This window comes from Xiphophorus hellerii, chromosome 7, assembly GCF_003331165.1.
Source record: "Xiphophorus hellerii strain 12219 chromosome 7, Xiphophorus_hellerii-4.1, whole genome shotgun sequence".
NCBI lineage: Eukaryota > Metazoa > Chordata > Actinopteri > Cyprinodontiformes > Poeciliidae > Xiphophorus > Xiphophorus hellerii.
Genome location: NC_045678.1, coordinates 22,051,164 through 22,071,503, shown reverse-complemented (window position 1 = coordinate 22,071,503; position 20,340 = coordinate 22,051,164). Strand labels below are relative to the sequence as shown.

The 20,340-nt window shown below is 36.4% G+C and overlaps 2 protein-coding genes across 2 annotated transcripts; one reads left to right on the top strand and one right to left on the bottom strand.

Moving 5' to 3' along the window:
* Positions 1–5,131: 5,131 nt before the first annotated feature.
* c7h3orf38 (chromosome 7 C3orf38 homolog) lies at positions 5,132–10,226 on the bottom strand. Its single transcript, XM_032568754.1, has 4 exons — positions 10,038–10,226; positions 9,644–9,819; positions 6,618–6,826; positions 5,132–6,543 (listed from the first exon to the last, which is right to left on the bottom strand). The coding sequence occupies exons 1-4, from the start codon at positions 10,168–10,170 to the stop codon at positions 6,180–6,182; spliced, it is 882 nt and encodes a 293-aa protein (XP_032424645.1). The 5' UTR covers positions 10,171–10,226; the 3' UTR covers positions 5,132–6,179.
* Positions 10,227–11,482: 1,256 nt separating this feature from the next.
* Positions 11,483–20,003, top strand: LOC116722961 (uncharacterized). The gene is made up of 11 exons (XM_032567397.1): positions 11,483–11,683; positions 12,649–12,888; positions 13,025–13,142; positions 13,939–14,091; positions 14,207–14,401; positions 15,551–15,624; positions 15,858–16,055; positions 16,347–16,484; positions 16,578–16,667; positions 16,780–16,923; positions 16,993–20,003. Exons 2-11 carry the CDS (start codon positions 12,649–12,651, stop codon positions 17,119–17,121), a joined length of 1,479 nt encoding a protein of 492 aa, XP_032423288.1. The 5' UTR covers positions 11,483–11,683; the 3' UTR covers positions 17,122–20,003.
* The last annotated feature ends 337 nt before the right edge of the window (positions 20,004–20,340 follow it).

The window sequence follows — 20,340 nt, the reverse complement described above, 5'->3', positions numbered from 1 at the left end:
ACAGACAAATCCCACCGTTTTTTTCTACACACAGCAGATGTCCACAGAAGGAAAGGCAGTGGGGGCCTGGCACGGACATGCATCCACCATTCCGGCCACTTGGTCGGCCCAGCCCAATGCAAGCTGACAACCTCCTGGCAGCTCTCAGATAACACCATCTTCACTGTTTAGTTTAAGAGCCAAGGGACGGAACTCACAGGGGCCCCTGCGTTGCATACGAAAGGGACTCATTGCAAAGCTTCACAGTGGAGCCACTATGTGTGAAAGAGAGAGATAGAGGGGGTAAATAAAGAGATGAAGAGAGAAGAGGGGGAGGGAGCTGTGTGCAGGCTCTTCTCAAGTACATCTCAATGTGAGAGAAATTTTTGTAACCCCATATTGTCGCATCCATGTTTTCCATCAAAACCATCCCTGAATGCATGAAGTCCCTATAAATAAAAACCCTCGATCCAGTTGGTCCTCCCAAAAAGGAGGGCTCTGCTTGTTGTTTTCTTAAATTGACACTAAACGAGACTGTCACCGCCCAGGATCTTTTCAATCAGGCCCGTCTTTGTTGCTTTGAGTGGCGTCCGCTTCCCTGGCAGTCTCGCGTTTCCAGTGTTTACGTGAGATAATGATGCATGTGTAAGGAATACACCGGCAGGCACAGAGAGAGGCTGATTTCAGCTGCGGTGGATGCCTCACCGGTCCAAAACAATTTGCGTTAAACCGGAGCGATGATGTCACCTTAGACAAAGGGAGCTGCAAGGAAAACAGATGCTGTAGGGTAAATCTGTGATACACGTGCATAATATATGCTCAGGCACGCATGAACCAAGTGACAAGAAGTTGAAACTGTCAAACAAACACAACGTTCTGTCATGTCTTCAGGAAACACTTGATAAAGAGGAAGATCTCGTGTCTTTTAGCTGCAGCCAAAAGATTATTTCTAATATAATGTTGTTGATATGAAGGATGACTGATTTGTATTGAAGCACAGCCGTGATTAGGTTCAAACAAAAACCTTAAGGCGTGACACAGATGTTAGTCAGCTACATTTTGAAGAAAAGAGGAAAAAAAGCAGCTAGAGTGTTAGGTTAGAGAGCTTTAGCACCAAACACAGTTGACCTCGTTTCCTCGTCAGTGCAGTTCCACTGCGTACATGTTTATGAAACACTGCTGGGTTGGAGGGCAAGTCGAACAAAATGACAAAACAACTCTGTCAAACTTTGATTGAATTGTCCTATAACACTTTCTTTCTTTTTTTTTTTTGTCTTTTCTTTCGGAAGGAGAAATATCACAAGCCATACTGACTGAATTGCTTCCCACCCATAAATCCCGCTCTTTGTTGTCTGGATAATGCAGCGTCTGGAGAACGTTGTGCTAAAGCTGCCTCTCACACCCTCAGCATCGCAGATAAATTACTGACACTTTGGTAACTTGTGAAATGCGCACTCTTGTGCTTACGGAAGCCAACAGTTTAACATGTCCGTCTTTAAGAAGCCCCATTACTTTAATGGAGGACAATTCAAGCATGAAAAATTTACAGTTTTCCTCACGGACTTGGCCAGATAGAGATTGCCTGCTAACATCAGCTCACTGAGATCCCTCTTATAAATTGATGGGTTTCCTCAATAGTGTTAAAAGGTTTTTTTCTTTATTTTCTGTCTCTTTTTTTATGGATAGGGATCAAAGAGGTTGTTGTCTATGGTGCAGTTTGTCTGCCCTCTTGTGGCGTCATGTTGTCAAAGGGTCACATCAAGCTGACTCACTGTTGGCACGACACTAATATTAAACAAATCTGTCTGTTTATACCTTTACATGTCAAATTTTTAACATTAAACAGTAATGTGTTATTTTAGTGGTCCCTTTAATTTTTTGAGCAGTGTATATATATATATATATATATATATTGAACAGTTGTACTATAAACATATTTACATTAATAAAACTGGTTAACAGTTATTTACAGAAGTCTCAAATGTAAAATCTTAATTAATGAATCATTCTAGTTAATTCAAATCTAAATCAAGTTAGAAATTTTACGGTTTCAGTTTTTGTCAACATAGAAATGAGGAAATCTACAAAAAACAAAACTGATCAACTGAACCACAAAATATAGCGAATCATAGCTTAAGCATGCCTTTTAACAACAGTTTTTAAATACAATACTTAATATTTTAAGGCCTTATTTACTGTATTAAATATGCTGAAAAAAATAAATTGCTACTAGACATCAAAAGTAACGCACTTTGTACTGACAAAGTGTAACCTTTTGAAACCCACATGATATTCAAACTGACATAATATGACTTGATGTTCCCATCTGTGCCATTTTCTGACATTTAGACCTGTGTAACATACAAAGCATGCTAGGATGGAAAACAATGTTTAACAGTAAAAACTCCCTAAAATACCAGAAACATAGTTCAACATCTGACTCTGTTATATTTACAGTCATGGTAAAATGAAAGTAGAACACTTTAGAGGGTTTTAAATATTTCATGTGCTATAAATATATATATTCTACTTTGCTTTTTGATAACTTTCCTCCACCTAGGATGTTTTTACTTTTTACTATGACTATGTTGCGTGGTTTGATACCCCCAAATTGATTTTCTGTGTACTTGGTAGATGCTAATAGTAGAGGCATTATTCATACAACATTTATTGTTATTTTTCTTCTATTAAAAGACCATTTTTTTCTAACTACTATTTCAGCCATGTTAAAATGTTAAATAGTAAATATATAAAAGTATCAGACTGTCGGCATAAAGTGTTTGATAACATCCTCTCACTAATGGGGATATTTTTTTACATCAAATCAGACTAAAATCAAAGTGAAAAGCAGAAAAATATAGTTTTTAAAATTAACCATCCTCTTTCCATGATTCAACACCCTCAGCCTATTTCAAAGAGACATGAGTGTAAGTTTTAGGCACGTTTCTTAACGAGAAACACACTTCCCTATTAGGGGAAAGAAGAAAAAAAATAATAATCTGAAGACAAAACCATGACCAGACGCCACTGCTGTGGTATTTTCAAATCTGTGCGTCAGCGCTGTGCCCATGCTCCAAACCGCTTATTAAAACTAAGAGAAGCCAAGTGCCATGAAGACAGAATGCAAGCAGCATGTTATTCTTTCGAAGAGGTGAACAGGCTGAGATCAATGGCGGCAGCGGTTTCCTCTCACCACAACTATGGTGCTGTAAAGCACAAGGAGGCGTGTGGCTCAGACCCACAGAGTAACAGAAATTAACTATTCCAGGGCCCTTTAAATGAGGCTGCCAAGAATAATTTCCCACATGTAACAGTTCCCACAAAAGCCACAGAGGCATGCTGGCATACTGTACTCTCCACAGACCCTGCATGCCCTCCCTGGGGTGACTCAAGAGAATCAATAAAAGTTCAGTGCTGCTGCATCAATAAAGAGTTATGAAAAAGCTTGCGAAACAAAGATGATTGTTTGTGTTACTACATTGGTATATGTAGCTAACTGCCTTCCTAGCAATATTCTGAATTCATCTAATTAATAAATAGGCTGCATCTGTGTCATTCAATTAGCTGACCATGGACATTGCAACATCATTCAATGGGAGTGATTTTCTTTAAAAGGAAAGGGGAAGCTGGTCAGAGCTGATGGAAAAACAGAGGGAGCCAAATAGAGGACAAGAAAACCAGACGTTCAAAAATGCTTTCCATCCAAGCTGGATCTATGCTGGGAAAACTTCACATATCTAAATGTCTAAATCTGGTAGAAAATTACCCCTCCCAAAATCTACTGCTTTAAATAAAAGCAACTGGTGGTTTTTAGACGGCATTGACTCAGAGGGATAAATGCTAATGTAGGCCAAGTCATTCAGTTTTATTTGGGGGGGGAAATAATGTGTCATTTCCATCTCACTTTCACAATTATGCACTGCTTTGTGTTGGTTTATGACATAAAGTCCCTCTCTACGTCATAGAACTTTGAGGTTTGTAATGCAGAAAAAATGTAAAAAGACTTTAGGGTTAAGAAGTTTCACAAGACTCCGTAAATGTTATATGGTGTGACTAACATGTAACACAGAAAAAAGTGTGATTGGAATACTTTTTTAATTCCAAGATTAATTATTTGACTTCAATTCCTGAATTGGTGATTACTCAGCTGTTGTTCCATTAAAAAGTCGGTGTTAATGATGATGAGCTGGAGCATCCCCTGCCTCCTCCTACATGTATGACCCATTTACACCAGATTCAAGTGTGACGTCATGTCTATTGCACCACGTGTGTTGACAACTGAGCTAACCCAGCCCAACAAATTTGGGATCTGAGTTATTAGCAGGCTCTGTACCAAGAACAAAATATGATACCTGGTGTAATTGGGTCATCATTTTAACCCTCACATTCCTGACATTTCTCTCTTACGTTTCAACATCTTGTGTTATTAGTTGACATTTCCAGAAGTTACTCATTTTAGCTGCTGATAATTTGGCTTCTTTCATTTATATTACATGTGTTATCTGGCACATAATAGTTTATCTTCCCAAGCACAGTAATCTATTGTTTTGGTTAATAAAGTTACCTTACCTCTACCACAAAACTGTTATATTACAGCAACAAAGACTGCTCCTGTAAGGGAAACAGCAGAAAACATTAATTGATTGAAAACAAAATTCCAAACACATTAATCTTGGTCTTAAGACTGTAGCTCACATACCTTCAGAAAACCACAAAACAAATTACTTCAGTAAGTGCTGCAGTACTAGAACTCAGAATTCTAGTTAGCAAAACATGTAAAATGAAGCATCATGAGGATCTATGGCGATGTTAAAGACAAACACTGTCAAACTTAGCAAAATAATGTGTTATATCTTTCAGTTTAAATATTCCCCTTCTTTATGTAGTCTCTTACAACTTTATTGACAAATTTTGAACTGTTAAACATTTTTTGCATTACAATACAACTGCAAACATTTTAGATATTTGCATATTTCACTTTCAGACAGTTTGTGGCAGAATAATGCAACGTATCACATTTTTGTGAATTAGATAAATATTTTACATGGATTTAAAAACAATGTTTTGCAGTTGTATTTAGCCTGCTGATTTATGTTTGTAAACTCACCTTTGGCTGCAATTGTAGCTGCAAATATTTGGGGGTATGTTTCTATCAGCTTTGCACAAAATTATTCACATAGTTATTTTTTTTTACAAAATGTCTTAAGCACAATAGGCTTGAGCAGAGACCATATGTAAAACAACAATTTTCCTACCTTAGGAAAAAAAAAAATCAGCTGTATTTAGATCTAGGCTAGTCTAACACATGAATATGTTTAGTTTTCTTTTTCAGGTTGAAGGAGAAACTCTGCTCCAGTCCTCGCTCTTTTGAAGTCTCCGACAGGTTTCTATTCTGAATTTTATTGGCCATCTACTGCAAATGGTTGCTCTAAAATGTACCTCAACAATAAGACTTCTACCTATTATAGAAATCAAATAAAAAATCTTAAAATAACAGTTCGGTAAAGAATGTGATTCCTCAAAGATGCTTTTCAGAGAAATATTTGATGAATATGTTTTAAAACTTGCCTACATATCTGGCACACCTACTACAGTCCTTTGTATTAGTCCACTTAATTTATTTCTGTTTATATGTATGCCCAACAGAAGATCAATAATCATGGGATAACCTTTACTCGTCAAAAGAAAGCAACATAAGTTTTATTACATTATAATCAGTTTTGCCTGGGATTGCAATGTCATTGAGACAAAACTAATAATCAAATTTGTAGCACTTACTTCTAATTACAGTATAAATGAACACAAGTCAACTCCCTCTTGTATATTACATATTTACAAAGGTATATTTAAGAGTGCATCCACAGGATATATTATCGGACAGCACAAGCTGTCAGATAACATTGCAGCAACATGACATTTACTTAGTAAAAGCTTCTAGAAGGAGAGCAACAGAATTGCTGCATTTGTAAAAGCAAAGAAATACTCTAAAGGAAATGTAAAAATTTGTCATGCCTCGATTTGCATTAACTAAGCAAAACGTTCCTCTCCCCCAACCCAAATTCAGTATCTGAATTCAGTATCAGTATCAGAATCTGTTCAGGCAACTCAGCTAAGTGTGTATTAAAGTATGCACACCCCATCAAGTAAAACATCCCTGGGTAAAAAAGTGTAAAAGATATCCAGTGTTATGATGACTGCTATCAGCTGCAAAGAAGCTGCAGTTCACTGGAGTTGTAGTTTAAAGCAGGAGCTGCTACCTCTGTTCCTCCAATGGCATCCTGTCCTCTGATCTTTAGGTTGACAAACTTTATCTTCCAGCTGTTTTCATCCAGGGGTGAGCGGATGAGGCCGAATATCTGCTCGAAAATGCCAAGACAGGACTGGTCTCTGTGGATGGTCCCAGCCACACCCACCAGAACCAAGCCATGAGGGGAGGCCACAGCCCTGAGGCCGTGAGGGTCCAGGTTAGGACTGAAGACAAGGTACTCTCTACTGGTCAGGGCCAAGAGACGAAGGCTGACCAGTTCAGCCCCTTGGAACTCCTCCATCTGCTCAGTCGTAGCTCTGAAAAACACACAATAATCAATTTCCTTTAAAAGAGACATCTTTTTTCCTCCCCATTGGTTTAATATTCCTACCTGGAAAGAAGCCGTAGTTTCACATCTGGCCAGAAATGCTGTGGCCCCCAGTCTTGAGGCTGTTGGCCCAGTGAAGGATTCTGACTGTTCAAGAGCTGAAAGAACCACTGGCAGAACTGCTGTCCCAGAATCAGTGGATCAAAGCCAACCTTGGTTTTTATATCATTGGAATCAGATGTTGTAGGCTGTTGCTGCTTGGCTTCATCCACCTTTAATGAGTAACAGAATTTAGTCATACACCACACTTTATGCAGCAATACATACTTCAACTGTCAACTCTTTCTGTAAAAGAGACATTCAAAATAAAATAAAAAAACAATAAAATTTGTGACTATAGGGATTTCTTTAGAGACAAAACAGGAATCAAGGTGTCTAATTATACAGTTTAAATTAATATACAATAAAAAATATTAGAATTATATTATTTCAAAGGTCACAATTGGTATGTTATGTAGTAAGAAATCAATGTTTAACATACAAGTATACACACTTCAGACACTTTTTTTCTCATCGCAGTTGTCATTTCGGCAGACATGTTACAGTGTGGGAAATTCACGCCCCCTGAACTTTTCCACCCTGATATGTTACAACAAAATACTTTATTGTACTTCAGTTAGATTTTTTTAGTACATAGGGTCCAGCTAAAAGTAATTTAAATCCTTAAAGGTTTGCTAGAGAACATCTTTTGGAGCACTCTTCAACACACTGTTCAAAAATATAAAGAATATGGGAGACATGCAAACATAATACGAACATCCAACTAAAATGACAGACCAGGAAAGGAGAGCATGAATCAGTGAAGGAACCAAAAGACCCAGATTATGTCTGGAGGAGCTGCTAAGATCCACAGCTCAGGTGGGAGAATCTGTAGACATAACTCTCAGTTCTGCAAACCATAAACCTGGCCTTTATTGATGAATAGCAAGAAGAAAGTCATTAGTAAAAGCAAGACGTTCAATATGTGTTTCAAGTTTGCCACAGCTTATGGAAGGGAAACAGCAACATATGAGGGAAAGTGCATTGGTCAAATAGATGTTTCATGGTAAGTCAAGAATACACAACCAGTGCTAGAGTGGAATGTTTAGATAAAAACTTAATGTTGCAGTCAAAGTGGCTATGATATTTTCCTAGACACACTCCATTTAATCTGACTTTGTGAAGAGGACAAGGCATACATTTTTAGATGCGTAGTTGCAAAAATGTTTCAGTGGGTATTAATACTTCTGCAAGAAACAATAGTTAATGAGTCTCAGAAAAAGTTAGATTTTTCATAGCTGAATGGAATATATATTTTCTTTCGAAGTAGAGTTCTGTAAAACAATTATTAATAGATAGTAGGTTATAGATGTTTTACTAAAGTGAGTGATGATAGAGGGGGATGTTCTTTTACAGGGATTGAATCCCTTAATAGAGTCATTTAAAAAATGTCAAACTAACAATGTTTGACTGTTGACTTTCATTTCTGAAATAGAATATGTCCCCCTTTTATATAAACTCAAATACATACAGTTTATCTATCTAGCTTCAGATATGAAGCTGTTGTTTCAGTGACTCTCATACTAAGTGCCTGTATGAGATTCTTGGCATATAACTTAATATGTTATTTTTGTGGTATTTAGACAAACATTTACAGCCAAAAATGTGTAACATTATCCAATTTCTTTTTATTCACAAGAGCATTTATTTTTTTACTGCTGCTTAAATAACCTGAAGTAACACACACACACACACGCACACACACACACACACACACACACTGTATATATATACAGTACAGACCAAAAGTTTGGACACACCTTTTAATTCAATGAGTTTCCTTTATTTTCATGACTATTGACATTGTAGATTCACACTGAAGGCATCAAAACTATAAATAACACATGTGGAAATATGCACTAAACAAAAAGTGTAAAACAACTGAAAATACCCCTTATATTCTAGTTTCTTCAAAGTAGCAACCTTTTGCTGTGATTACTGCTTTGCACACACTCTGCATTTTCTTGATGAGCTTCAAGAGGTAGTCACCTGAATTGGTTTTCACTTCATAGGTGTGCCCTGTCAGGTTAATAAGTGGGATTTCTTGCCTTATAAATAGTCATGAAAATAAAGAAAACCCACTGAATTAGAAAGGTGTGTCCAAACTTTTGGTCTGTACTGTATATACTGTATATATGCATACATACATACTGTACATGCATACATACACACATATATATAACATCAATTGTTCTGTCATTGCTCTGAAATAGTTTATTTTTATTATTGTATTTTATTTAATGTATAGGTGCAGAAGCTGTTGGACTGACGTTAACCACCAATTTGAATTTTTCTCTTGTTAGGTATGTATCAATATTTTCATACAAAGTGTGATGGTCTTTGAATGTAAAATTAAAAGACCATAGAAAGGGATTGAGGTTTAAACTAAAGTGAGTGATGAAAGAGAGCAGATATACATTTTTTCTTTACTAAACATGTGTACGTTAAAGACTACTTATATAGATTATTGTGAATTTGTGTGAAATACCATACCACAATACAATCACACTGAACTCATCTCCTTTTTCTTTGTTCAGTTTGTAACTGTGGAGCAGAAGCTGCTGGACTGATGTTAACTTCCAATTTCACTTTTTCTTTTGTTAAAATAAATACTGTAAGCTTAAGTGTGTCTGTGGTGAAATCAACATACTGGATCTGAAATTAATAAATTAGAACTACATAAACATTTTATAATTTGATGATTTTGTCTGTTCCGAAAGCCAGAGAAAAGTGCTGTAGGGTTGTTTCAAGCAGCTGACAAGTAGCACATAGCAACATGTAGATAATTTGAAATTTAATGGACTATCCAAACTGAACATAAATTAATTAAAAACTCAAATTGCAACTTATTTCAATCATTTATTAAATGCGTCAGAGCTTTTCCTAACCGTTTTAGGTGCAAAAGTAGCGTAATGTTTTAAATCGCATTCATTAAACTACGACTGTATAACCATGGAAACAGGATAGCATCCCATGGTACCCTGCCCTACCGTTACTGACGACCACAGCTCCAGGGTCCTCTTTATCAGCTGGTGTTTCTCGCTAGTTGGCGGCATTGTCAGCCCTTCTTTGACGAGGTATTTAAATATGAGGTCGCGGTGAACCTTTCTCCTTCTGAGAAGCTCCTCTGCACTTTTGGAGAAACTCAGAATTGTTTCCATAGCCTCTGTATGTAAAATTAAAAATGTGTAAGCAAACAGCAAAAAAAACATGTATGTTTTTGTTTTCTCTGGTGTTTTCGCATGCCAAAATATATTATGGTGTTTTAAGTAAAGGTATACAATGATTATCCAAGTTTACGACATTTTTAAGACCATTGTTAAGATTTTGAAGAGCTTTAGGAATAATCCAGGAAGAGTAGTCCTTTTTAGACTGAAGTCTTACCTGTCACGTTTTCCACGACAATCATCTTATTTGTAACCGTGTCACTAAGTGACCTTAAGTCGACATCTGTCATCGAGCTCAATATCTTTTTAAAGCCAACACGCTCCGTTTCTGTAAGCCCAGACATTATCATAACCAAAATTTTGGGCTTTTCGCCCTTATGTGCACTGCTTGGAAATGCGTCCGTACAGAAACATTTACTTCACTGTCACTGTTCCTCCCATAACAAATATTTTTGTGGTAGTGCTGGTGCTGTTTGTTTTTTAGTTAACTTATCCTATGTTTATACCCCAGGTGTAATTATTATTTCAAAATTTACTTCACGTGTTCATATGATTCCCTGTTGTGTATACATGAGTGTTGTACCGTGTTGTTTTTGAAAAGACTGTTGTAGGAATCCGAGTTCAAGTAAATGCGTCATGAAGGATAATTTGCGTTCCTTGTTGCTTGTCGAACTTTTAGCATTTCCCATCTTATTATGTGTTCTTTTCAAATGTAATATCTATAGTTGTTATGACAAGAAATTTGGAACCCCGTATTAGTCCTAACTAATTTCTTTGACTGCAAAGTTAATTATATCATATTGATACCGTGCACTGACAATCATGGTCAAACTTAAAAGAAAAGTACAAAAGTATCAAGTTTACAATGAGCCTCTGAAGGTATCATCAGAAGACAGGCGAAATGAGGAAGGACGACTCCGGAGCGTCCGGTTCGTATTGGAACTCTTTGACATATTGTAGCCATATTGTGAGTGTCATTCTTTTATTTTTAACAGATTATTTAAAGTGTCGGATAGTAAGCCTCTTACAAGATCTTGGTGACATTGTGGATATCTTTTTTTATTTCATTTTTCCCTGAAAAACTTTATTATTATTATTATTTATTTATTTGTAGTAGTAGTAGCAGTAGTATAATTAATATTAAAATGAGGTTTAGTAGTGATTGTACTATCATAGTAGTGATAGTACTTTTATCATCACTGTTAAACATGATTGTTGGAGATCAGCCTCCAATGACCCTGCAAGCGGTAGCTATAAGTCTATAGCTACCGTTTGTCTCATACATGTTTACATTTTTAATTAAAAAAAAAAATAGCTAAGCCATCAAACAGTTCGGCATTTTTTCATAGGCATTCCACGCTATATTTCAATGTAGTTGAATCATATGGTGTGTGCTGTATTGCTGGTCTCTCAGTCTCTATTCATATATATATATATATATATATATATATATATATATATATATATATATATATATATATATTTTTTTTTTTTTTTTTTTTTTTTTCAAAAGATTTGACACTTTTGTTTCAACGACTTCTTTCAGCAAAAGTTAAACGAAAAACATCGCATTTTTCCATGATTATATTGGTTATTTGTGAGAACATGCCACTCATAATATGGCGGACACGTCGACGTACTGTTTTCACTTGGCAACGAAGCCAATGCGGCGTCTGCTCGGGAACTAGCAAGCAAAAAGCCTGCGGAAAGGGCGATGCGCCGTCAGGGCAGGAAGAAAGTGTCTTAGTTTGAGCTACAAATACTTATTATTTAGTATGGTTTAGCTAACGTTGTTTAATACGGATTAATTGTGCAGTTTTATACCATACTTCTGTGTTGACCATAGCAGGGAAACCAAGAAAGGTAACGTACTTCTATCGTTTACTAATAAGTCATACGCTTGTCATTCAATAATTTAACTCAGCAATAAGGACATATTTATGTACAACAAGGATCGGAAACTAACATTTTCATTTTATATCTGCTGATTTTGCAGGCAATATACTAGCGTTGCCGCAATGTAAACAACAATTAGGGGATTTAATTTAAAGGCGCGTTTTATTGGAATATAAAAGATATTTTCATTTGTGATATATTTTTTAGATAAAGTGTTTATTTTATTTAAAGCTCTTCATTAGAGGGTTAGTGGTGATGTTGTTACATAAAAACTTACATTCCAAAAAGAGGGGAAAAAAAGAAAACGTTTTGAGAACATGCGTTTGGTAGTGGTTCAGTGCTGGACATCGGACCCCATTTACACAGTCGAATCATTATAAAGATCCTGCGTGCAACTCTTGTTAGTTTAAGTAACGATGAACTAATTTACCCAATCATAACTTTGTAACATGTTTTCGACACAGAAATGTCCAAAAATAGGGAGTGAAAACCTTGTCAAAGATTAGTAAGAAACCGTTTTTTGCGTAGGAGTCTGTCCTGTTTTGTTATCCATTAAATAATTTAGTAAATTATTTACCGGCTTGCCTATGTCTCACACAGGATATTGCACATTTGTACACATGTTGAGTAAATTACCTTTGACACACGAGCCTGGATGCCTTGAAGTTTTTGCTTGTAATGTGACAAACTCTGACAAACATATCTTGTAGCATGCTTTTGCCAGGCACTGTAGATAGCATGCAGAGAACAAAGCTTCAAGGAGATTATATAGGATTAAGGATTATAAATCCACCTTTCTAAACCAGAGATTGTAATTTATTTAGGACCAGATGTGTATACAGTATGTGGCATGTATAAAGAGACCCTAAGATAAGATAAAAATACCTTTGCACCTATTTGATAAATTGTAAATCTTCTTATTTCTGTTGCAGATGGAGGGTTTTAAGAGCAGTGCTCTTGGCCGGGTAACGGTATACTCTATCCAGGGATGTCCGCATTGTGTACAGGCTAAAGCTACCCTCAGGTCCTTGGGAGTACCAGTATGTGAAGTGGATGTTGGCCTTCATTCAGAGCTAAGAGTGAAACTGAAGGAGCTTACAGGACGCAGCACCGTACCTCAAATTTTCTTTAATAACATCCATGTTGGGGGCAACGATGATCTCCAAAAACTGGTAAGTAGAACAAACATCTAATGATTATATAGATCTAATTCTATGATCACAAGAATTGCTCTTTTATTTAGCTCTTTATTAAGGAAGAACATGCAAAAGTCCAACTTGGCTCATTTGATGTGTTTTACAATCACAGGCTACTGAGGAGCTTCAAAGACTGGTGACTCTGGTTAAAGAAGAGCCTCTTTCAGCAAATGCCCCACCGTTACCAGAAAGTAATCCATTTGAGGCTCCAGATGAGGAGATTGATGGACGTAAGCAACTTACTATCAATTTATTTGGTGCTTTTGGGATTATTGTTTAACCAAAACAGCATTCTGTTGCAATTATGGGCTTTTCCCTTAATGCTTGGTGTGTTGAAATATTGATACACAATGCTTTCATATTTTTCTGAAGTGTAAGGAACAAGTTAAGTACCAAAATCTGTGTCAGGTTTGTAAAAGCAAAAGGATAACTGTTTCAGGAGACACATTTTGCTGAGTCACCTCTGTTTGAGAACAAGTCTAAATCAGTCAGTTGTTATGAAATAGTGCGAGCTGATGGGAAGGACATGGTGGTATTTTTACGTAACAGCAGCAGTGTTTGTGTGAGGGATTTTTTTCGAGGCCAGACTTGGCTGTGCTTGTTAGCGGTGACACAGGATATTTAATTCTATAAATGAGGCCTGCAGCACCTGGCTGCTGAAGGGGAGCCATTTAAATCTTTGAATTAGGTATCCAACAGCGTAAATAGTCTTTTCATTATGGCACCACCAGCAAAGTTACTCAGATAAATGAAGCTTCCTTTGGAATTTAAGTTTGCATTCCTAATTACTATGATATTGCATTTTATGAAATTGCTCTTTTGAATTTCTCTTTGTCATCTACATTTTTTTAAACCAAAAACACAATAAAATCAACAAATTCCAATGATGTGTTTTCCACCTGACGCTAAGCTGAGATTGTTCATAGGAAACAGGCTTGCACAGAAGCCTTCATTCCTTGTAAGATATAGCTTCAGACATCTGTTTCTGTGTGTTCGTAAATGGCTTTGGGATGTTGCCATTCACAGAACTCAGAGGTGAGAGAGATGAGTTTGCAGACTTGGTAGAGGACCTGAAGCATGCTGGTGTGATTGGCTCTCAGAGGAGGGGACTGACCTTATACAAAAACAGCTTCTCAGGCATTCAGCTGGTTGACTGGCTGCAAACAAAAAAGGGCATGGGTAAGTTGGGCAATAGAGATTTCTGACGTGCAACATGAAAACAATGAACTCGAAGTCGAAACACTTGTTTAAATCAAACTCTGTCAGCTCTTCACCGTGGACATGTCTGTGCTAGACAGGGCTGAGGCCTGTAATACGGGCCAGACACTGCTGCAGAAGAAGTTCATGGTCAGTGTGGGAGGCATTGGACAGGAGGATGGGTGTTTTGGAGAAGGAAAAGAAACCATGGACACACTATACAGGCTGCTGGAAGATGACCTTCATTCACCTTTGAATGGAGGACAGACAGCCGCCTATACTCCGAAACAGGGTAGGTCAGGAGAGGACCAGGATCTTGGCAAACACACTTTGCTTTCTGAATTGGTGCAGATTCAGATTACTAACTCTCAACTTTCTCTAATGCTTGTCTTTTGCTGCTGGCTTTGGTGTGTGATCCTTTTGGGTTCACTTAGGTTTGTGTGCTGTGCATCGGATGTTTGGGATGGTGAAAGTTAAAGCAGTAGTTACTGACACATCTAATATTGACTTGCCGGAGAAATTAGTCAATTAGCCACCTGTGAAATGTTTTTCATGAAGCACCTCAAAATATGTGGAGCTGTGGAACAAATTCATATTCTATCACTCAATTAATACCCAGCTGTAAGAAGGTTTAACAAAATAATTAATTAATTATTATTATTAACAAAATTTTGTAAAAATTTTGAAAAAGTTTTTTTTTTTGAGACATTTATGAGACCAGGCAGTAACAACTCCCGAGTTGTTGAAACTATATAAATATAGTACTCATAGTACAATTACTATGAGTATGATTTGCTGATCAGGCTTTTCGCTTTATATTTTGACTGATTCAGTTATTTTATGCTAAAGACTTATGATTTAGAAACATAAATCAGCTGCAGGATGTTTCACAGAAGTAATAGTTTGAAGTCTAACAAAAAAGAAGGAGGATTATCCACATTTACACATCAAGTAGAAGTCTTTTCAAACCTCTATCTTATGTATTTGCTCTGCTTGCTAAATGAATGAAAAATGATATGTTTGCATTAATCCTAATTTTTTAATAAATCATAATTTTGCTGGTGGTGGTGCCATACATTGTTTTGGTTTCTGTGCTGCTCTGTATTTATTCATGTATTTGACTGTTGCATGTTTAACCAAGGAGTGTCTTATACTGTTCTGCACAGAAAAGTTTATATTCATGGTGTGGGTCGATTTACTTTCTAATAATCTAATTTGTGCCACACAAAGCCTTGCATGACACCAATTGTACGTTTTTGTTAAACATAAAGTTTAGCTTCTATACAGTGAACTTTTTTGTTATGCTATAGTTTAAATAAAATAAAAAAAGTTTTTGCAGCGCATATTTTTGAATGTTTTAATCAAAACACTTGACAAACTTTATATCTGGTATACTGTAACAATACCAGATTTTAACAATCTCGTTCTTTCTGCCTTCTAGCTGCTGAGCTTTCGTTGCTTTTACGAGAGTTGATTCTGAAGTTGTTCTCGGAGCATCTCTCTGCTGATGGCAAGGTAATGTTGTCAGTGCTCCAAGGCTTAATGGTTGTAATATATCAGCATTTGTGCTTTTGGCTGTTTTCTAAGTTCTGTGTATGGACCCGTATCATGCACTGTTACAGCAATGAAAGCACAACAGATGCTAATACTCACCATTGTAGTGTATATGTTTCATTTCTTTACATTGTCTGTTTATATTGTTTTGCAAAACATTGCATTTGTCCTCTTTGTTGCTCTTGCTTCTACAGTCTGTGGATTATAAAGGGATGTCTGTGGACCCAGCCTTTGAACGTTACTGTGAGCTGGCCATTCAGCTCCAGAGGGTGGAGTTGCTCTCACTGAGCCGCGAGGAGAAGCTGGCCTTCTTCATCAACATCTATAACGCCTTAGTCATCCATGGGTACCTGCGCCTGGGGGCCCCTACCAACATGTGGCAGAGATACAAAGTAGGATTACAAAGAAGATGTGCCTCAAACCTCTACCCCTATATAGATTTTCTTTTTATGAAATATTTATTCACGCTGGGCTTTGCTAGTTCCTTCCCAATACACACAATGCACTGTTTTTTTTTTTTGAAGCATCAGCCTCTGCAGGTTTTCCACTCTCTACATTATATGTAATGTTTACACTTTTTTCTTAGATTCATAAATATTGTATTTGGCTATTTTCACATGGTATCACATTTTCTTATATGTAATGCAAGTGTAAATTAATTTGCTTCTGTTTATTTTTTATAGTTTTTCAACTATGTTAGCTACCTTATTGGAGGTGAAGTCTTCACTTTACAAGACATTGAAAATGGCGTCCTTCGAGGGAACAGAAAGGGAATTGCACAGCTCCGAAAGCCCTTCTCCAAAACAGATCCTCGACTGCAGGTCTCCACACTCACTCGCTATCAAAAGCCAGTTTAATATCTTACTCTTGCTTCATCAATGTAACTAAATAGCACTCCTTTTGTCATCCACTAGATGGCGCTTCCAGATGCTGAGCCCCTGATTCACTTTGCTTTGAACTGTGGTGCAAAGGGCTGTCCCCCAATTAAAACCTACACACCTCAGGTATGTACTGTAGATGTCAGCTCTTCTTGGTGTCCTACAGTGTGCAGTGATCTGTGTTCATTCTGCGGGATGATCCTGGCAGTAAAAGGAAACATTTCTGATTCAAACACAGGATATAGACAGCCAGCTCCTCACCGCGGCTGAAGCCTTTCTGGAGAACGATGATGCGTGTATGGTTGATTCTGGCAAAAACGAAGTGCGTCTTAGTCAGATATTTAAGTGGTATAAGACTGACTTTGGAGGCACAGATGAAAAGGTACATTTAAATACTTTACGGTTACATCTTTTGTTTTCGTTATTTTTTCACGTTCACCTTCTCTTACAGCTGCTGAAGTGGGTGCTAGATCATATGGGTGACTCTCCAAAGAAGACCAGCCTTCAGGATGTCCTTTCTGCTGGGAAAACTAAAGTCAGCTTCCTCCCTTATGACTGGAGCTCCAACAGCGCCCACTGAGCATCCCCACTCTGTGGTTTTACAGCTTCTCATTTTGTCTACTCAGCTATGTGTGCTAGAATCCACCGGGGATGGAAGTTTGCACCAAAATAAGATCCCAACATTTTAGCTGTAAGGACACATTTGCACTGTACATCTGATGCATACTTACACAGTACCCCTATTCTTACTTGAGGGTTTTACCGATAGTTCCCACCCTTGATTATAGGTATCATATAATTTTATGCAGCATGTTAGAATGTGTGGGCTAACTAAAAATTTGCAGACTCAATCCTTTGTACTCCAGCAGGTTCATTATTAGCTCAAATAGTACAATGCACATTTTATTTTACTAACAAGTGTTACCTGTCTGCATCAGCAATTCAGGAGTAAAATATTACAACTACGATAAGTCCAGTTTAACACTTTCATCATGTGGTTCATTTAATTCAAATTGACAAGCCATATCCAACAACAGTGTTTATATTTGCAGAAGTTATGATTAAATGCATCAGATTTAAATTTATCAAATCTTGTCCTGCATTTTAATGCTACAGATATCTCAAAAATAAAAGAAGTAAATACTTTTAAATACATTATTGATTCTAATGATGTGTACTGTATCAAATGAAGGATACCGTAATATTTTTAGACTTGCTTTAAACAACTTGATTTTCAAACTATGTCAGATGCTGCTGTCAGTTTTTTTGATCAGTTTACTGGCTAAAGATTTGCAGCAAAATGTTGTTTTTTATACCCGTTTCCAGCAGTAACAGTTCGTTCAATCATTTATCAAAAGTTAGAATTTCAAAATTCAATGTTTGGAAAACCAAATAGAAGCTCTCCGAAGTATTTCTAAGTTCAAACTAGAAAACAGCTGTCACCATACATGGTCAAAGTAGCAGGAATCTCCTTTTATTGTGAATACTTGGAATGGATGTTATTAGCTTGTGCTGCTGATGGAAGCTAGCATATTAACAATTAGGAAATCCCCCTTCTTCACTTGACTATCCGGCTCACAGCCAGAGCACACTCAGCTCTAGTGTAACATTATTCCCAGAGCCGAGATCCGACTTAAGCAGCGAGTTGAACACAACATAAGTTTCTTCTTCTTATCCTCATACATGCCTTGATGACCTTCTCCTTGATCCAGGTCTTCCGTTGAAAATTGTAAAAGAGCTACTAATTATTATTATTTTTTTTAAAATGAAGTGACAAAACTTTAGTAAAAAAAAAGTTGGAATGCACTCTGACACTTTGCATGCGGATTGATAACTTTCTATGCGGTTGAGACATGTTTACTATTTTTCCACAGATGATTCAGTGTTGTCCTACACGAAAACATTTAGCTGTGTTTTCGGTAAATTTTTGCTGAAACGAAGTCAGTATAACCTCACCAAGAAATGTTCATTACTTAATGAGATGTGTTTGTACTTTAATTTAATGTGTACATTTTAGATTTATTTTCAATGATTTAACTTTTTTAGGTATTTATTCTACAAAATTGCAGTCCCGGCATTTAATGTAATTTTTACTCACCGTATAATGTTTTGTTTTTCTTTTCCCTCTGGTTTTTATTTATTTTTTTTTTTTTACTTTGTTATAATTCTTTTGCAATTGGATGCACGTACAGTTGTGTTCAAAATAATAGCTTCTCCAAGAAGGTCAAGTTTAAAATTCTGAGAATATTTTTATTCATTGCACACAAATGCATTGATGATACTCCACATTGTATTAAACAACACAAAACATCACCAAAAACACAAATGTATCAATCAACAGAAAGGACAAAATTATATTTTTTTAGGTCTTAGGTCTGATTATGTTTACAAACTCAAATATTTACTGAATGAATTAAATAACACTGGGCTGCCTTTGTCCCTAAATAAAGCCCAGTTGTTTGCATTCTTTTATTGATTAAACTTCACAATCTTTTCAATTAATAATTCACTTACAATGAATCAGCAGGAGTGTCACAATTGCAGAATCTTTATTTTTATTACTCCACTTTGCCTACTGGTAAATAATTTGCCATGGAGAAAACTGCTTTCTTCCAAAAACAGTGATCAATTTGGTTGGTGATGTTGGGCTATTTATTTTGAACACAACTCTACATACGTTATTAAGTTTTCTGATATAATTTATTCCTTCATTTAATTTTTCTCAGGTTAGACCAAAGCTCAAACTGTATGTGGACTTTTTATTTTCAATGCAATGAATGCTGCTTGTGTTGAAGATTTTAAGCCAGCTTGGTTTGTCTGCTATACAGAGAATAATTGATTTTTTATTTATTTATTTTTTTGAATAACAGTAAGCACAGCCAAAGAAAATGGTTATTTTTGCATGTTATAAATCTGGAATGCCTTTATTGCATGGGATAACGGAAACCCCTCTAACCTTGAATGTTGGCCTACAGCAGAACTGCTTGTCTCTGCTTTGTACAATGCCTGTCAACTCACCCTGAAGGGTCTGAAACTGAATTGTGTTGATCGGATGTTGGATAAGCATTGAACCAGCCATTACCCATCAGCATGCTGATGGATAGATAATGTTTGAGAATTCAGTTCAATAAATGAAACTGGGCAGGAAGCCTTGAAGGACAAATAGGACCTCTGGCTTGTTCTGTGATCAGGTGACTGAGGTTACAGGCTACTTGCAAAGCAGAAGAAAGTTTTTGCAAAGAAAATAAGACAGTGTGTGTTTTTCCTTGTATTGATGTTTTTTGGATATCTTTAAATTACCTCATTTACCAGAACAATGTGATGCAAAAAATCTTTTTAATAAATGATACCAATGTAAAAGAAAAACTTCTTTGATACCCTTTCCGAGGGATTAACAATCATGCAATATGTTAAACAGTAAATATGCAATGTTGAATTAAATTTTTTTTTATAAATGTTAAATGACTTTTTCATTTTAGAAAATTTACTCTTAGGTAAATGTTGTAATAATTAAAGAAAACAAACATGTTTTGGGATTCTATATTTATACGTCCAATGATTGGTTAAAGGTAACAATTTCTCAGATCTTCTGATGCACCACTATTTTTGTCTGCTCTTTTTACATTCTTGACATGAAATTTCAAATTCTTTAGGCTTTTAAATTTTAACCTTGACTAGGCAAGTCACTGGTATCAAGAAAATTATTCTACTCTTTTGTCATTTGAACGAGATTCCAGAGAATGTCTGCATGTTCTCCAGCTGTATTTAGGATAGATTATTGACACTGCTCCGCCTGCAT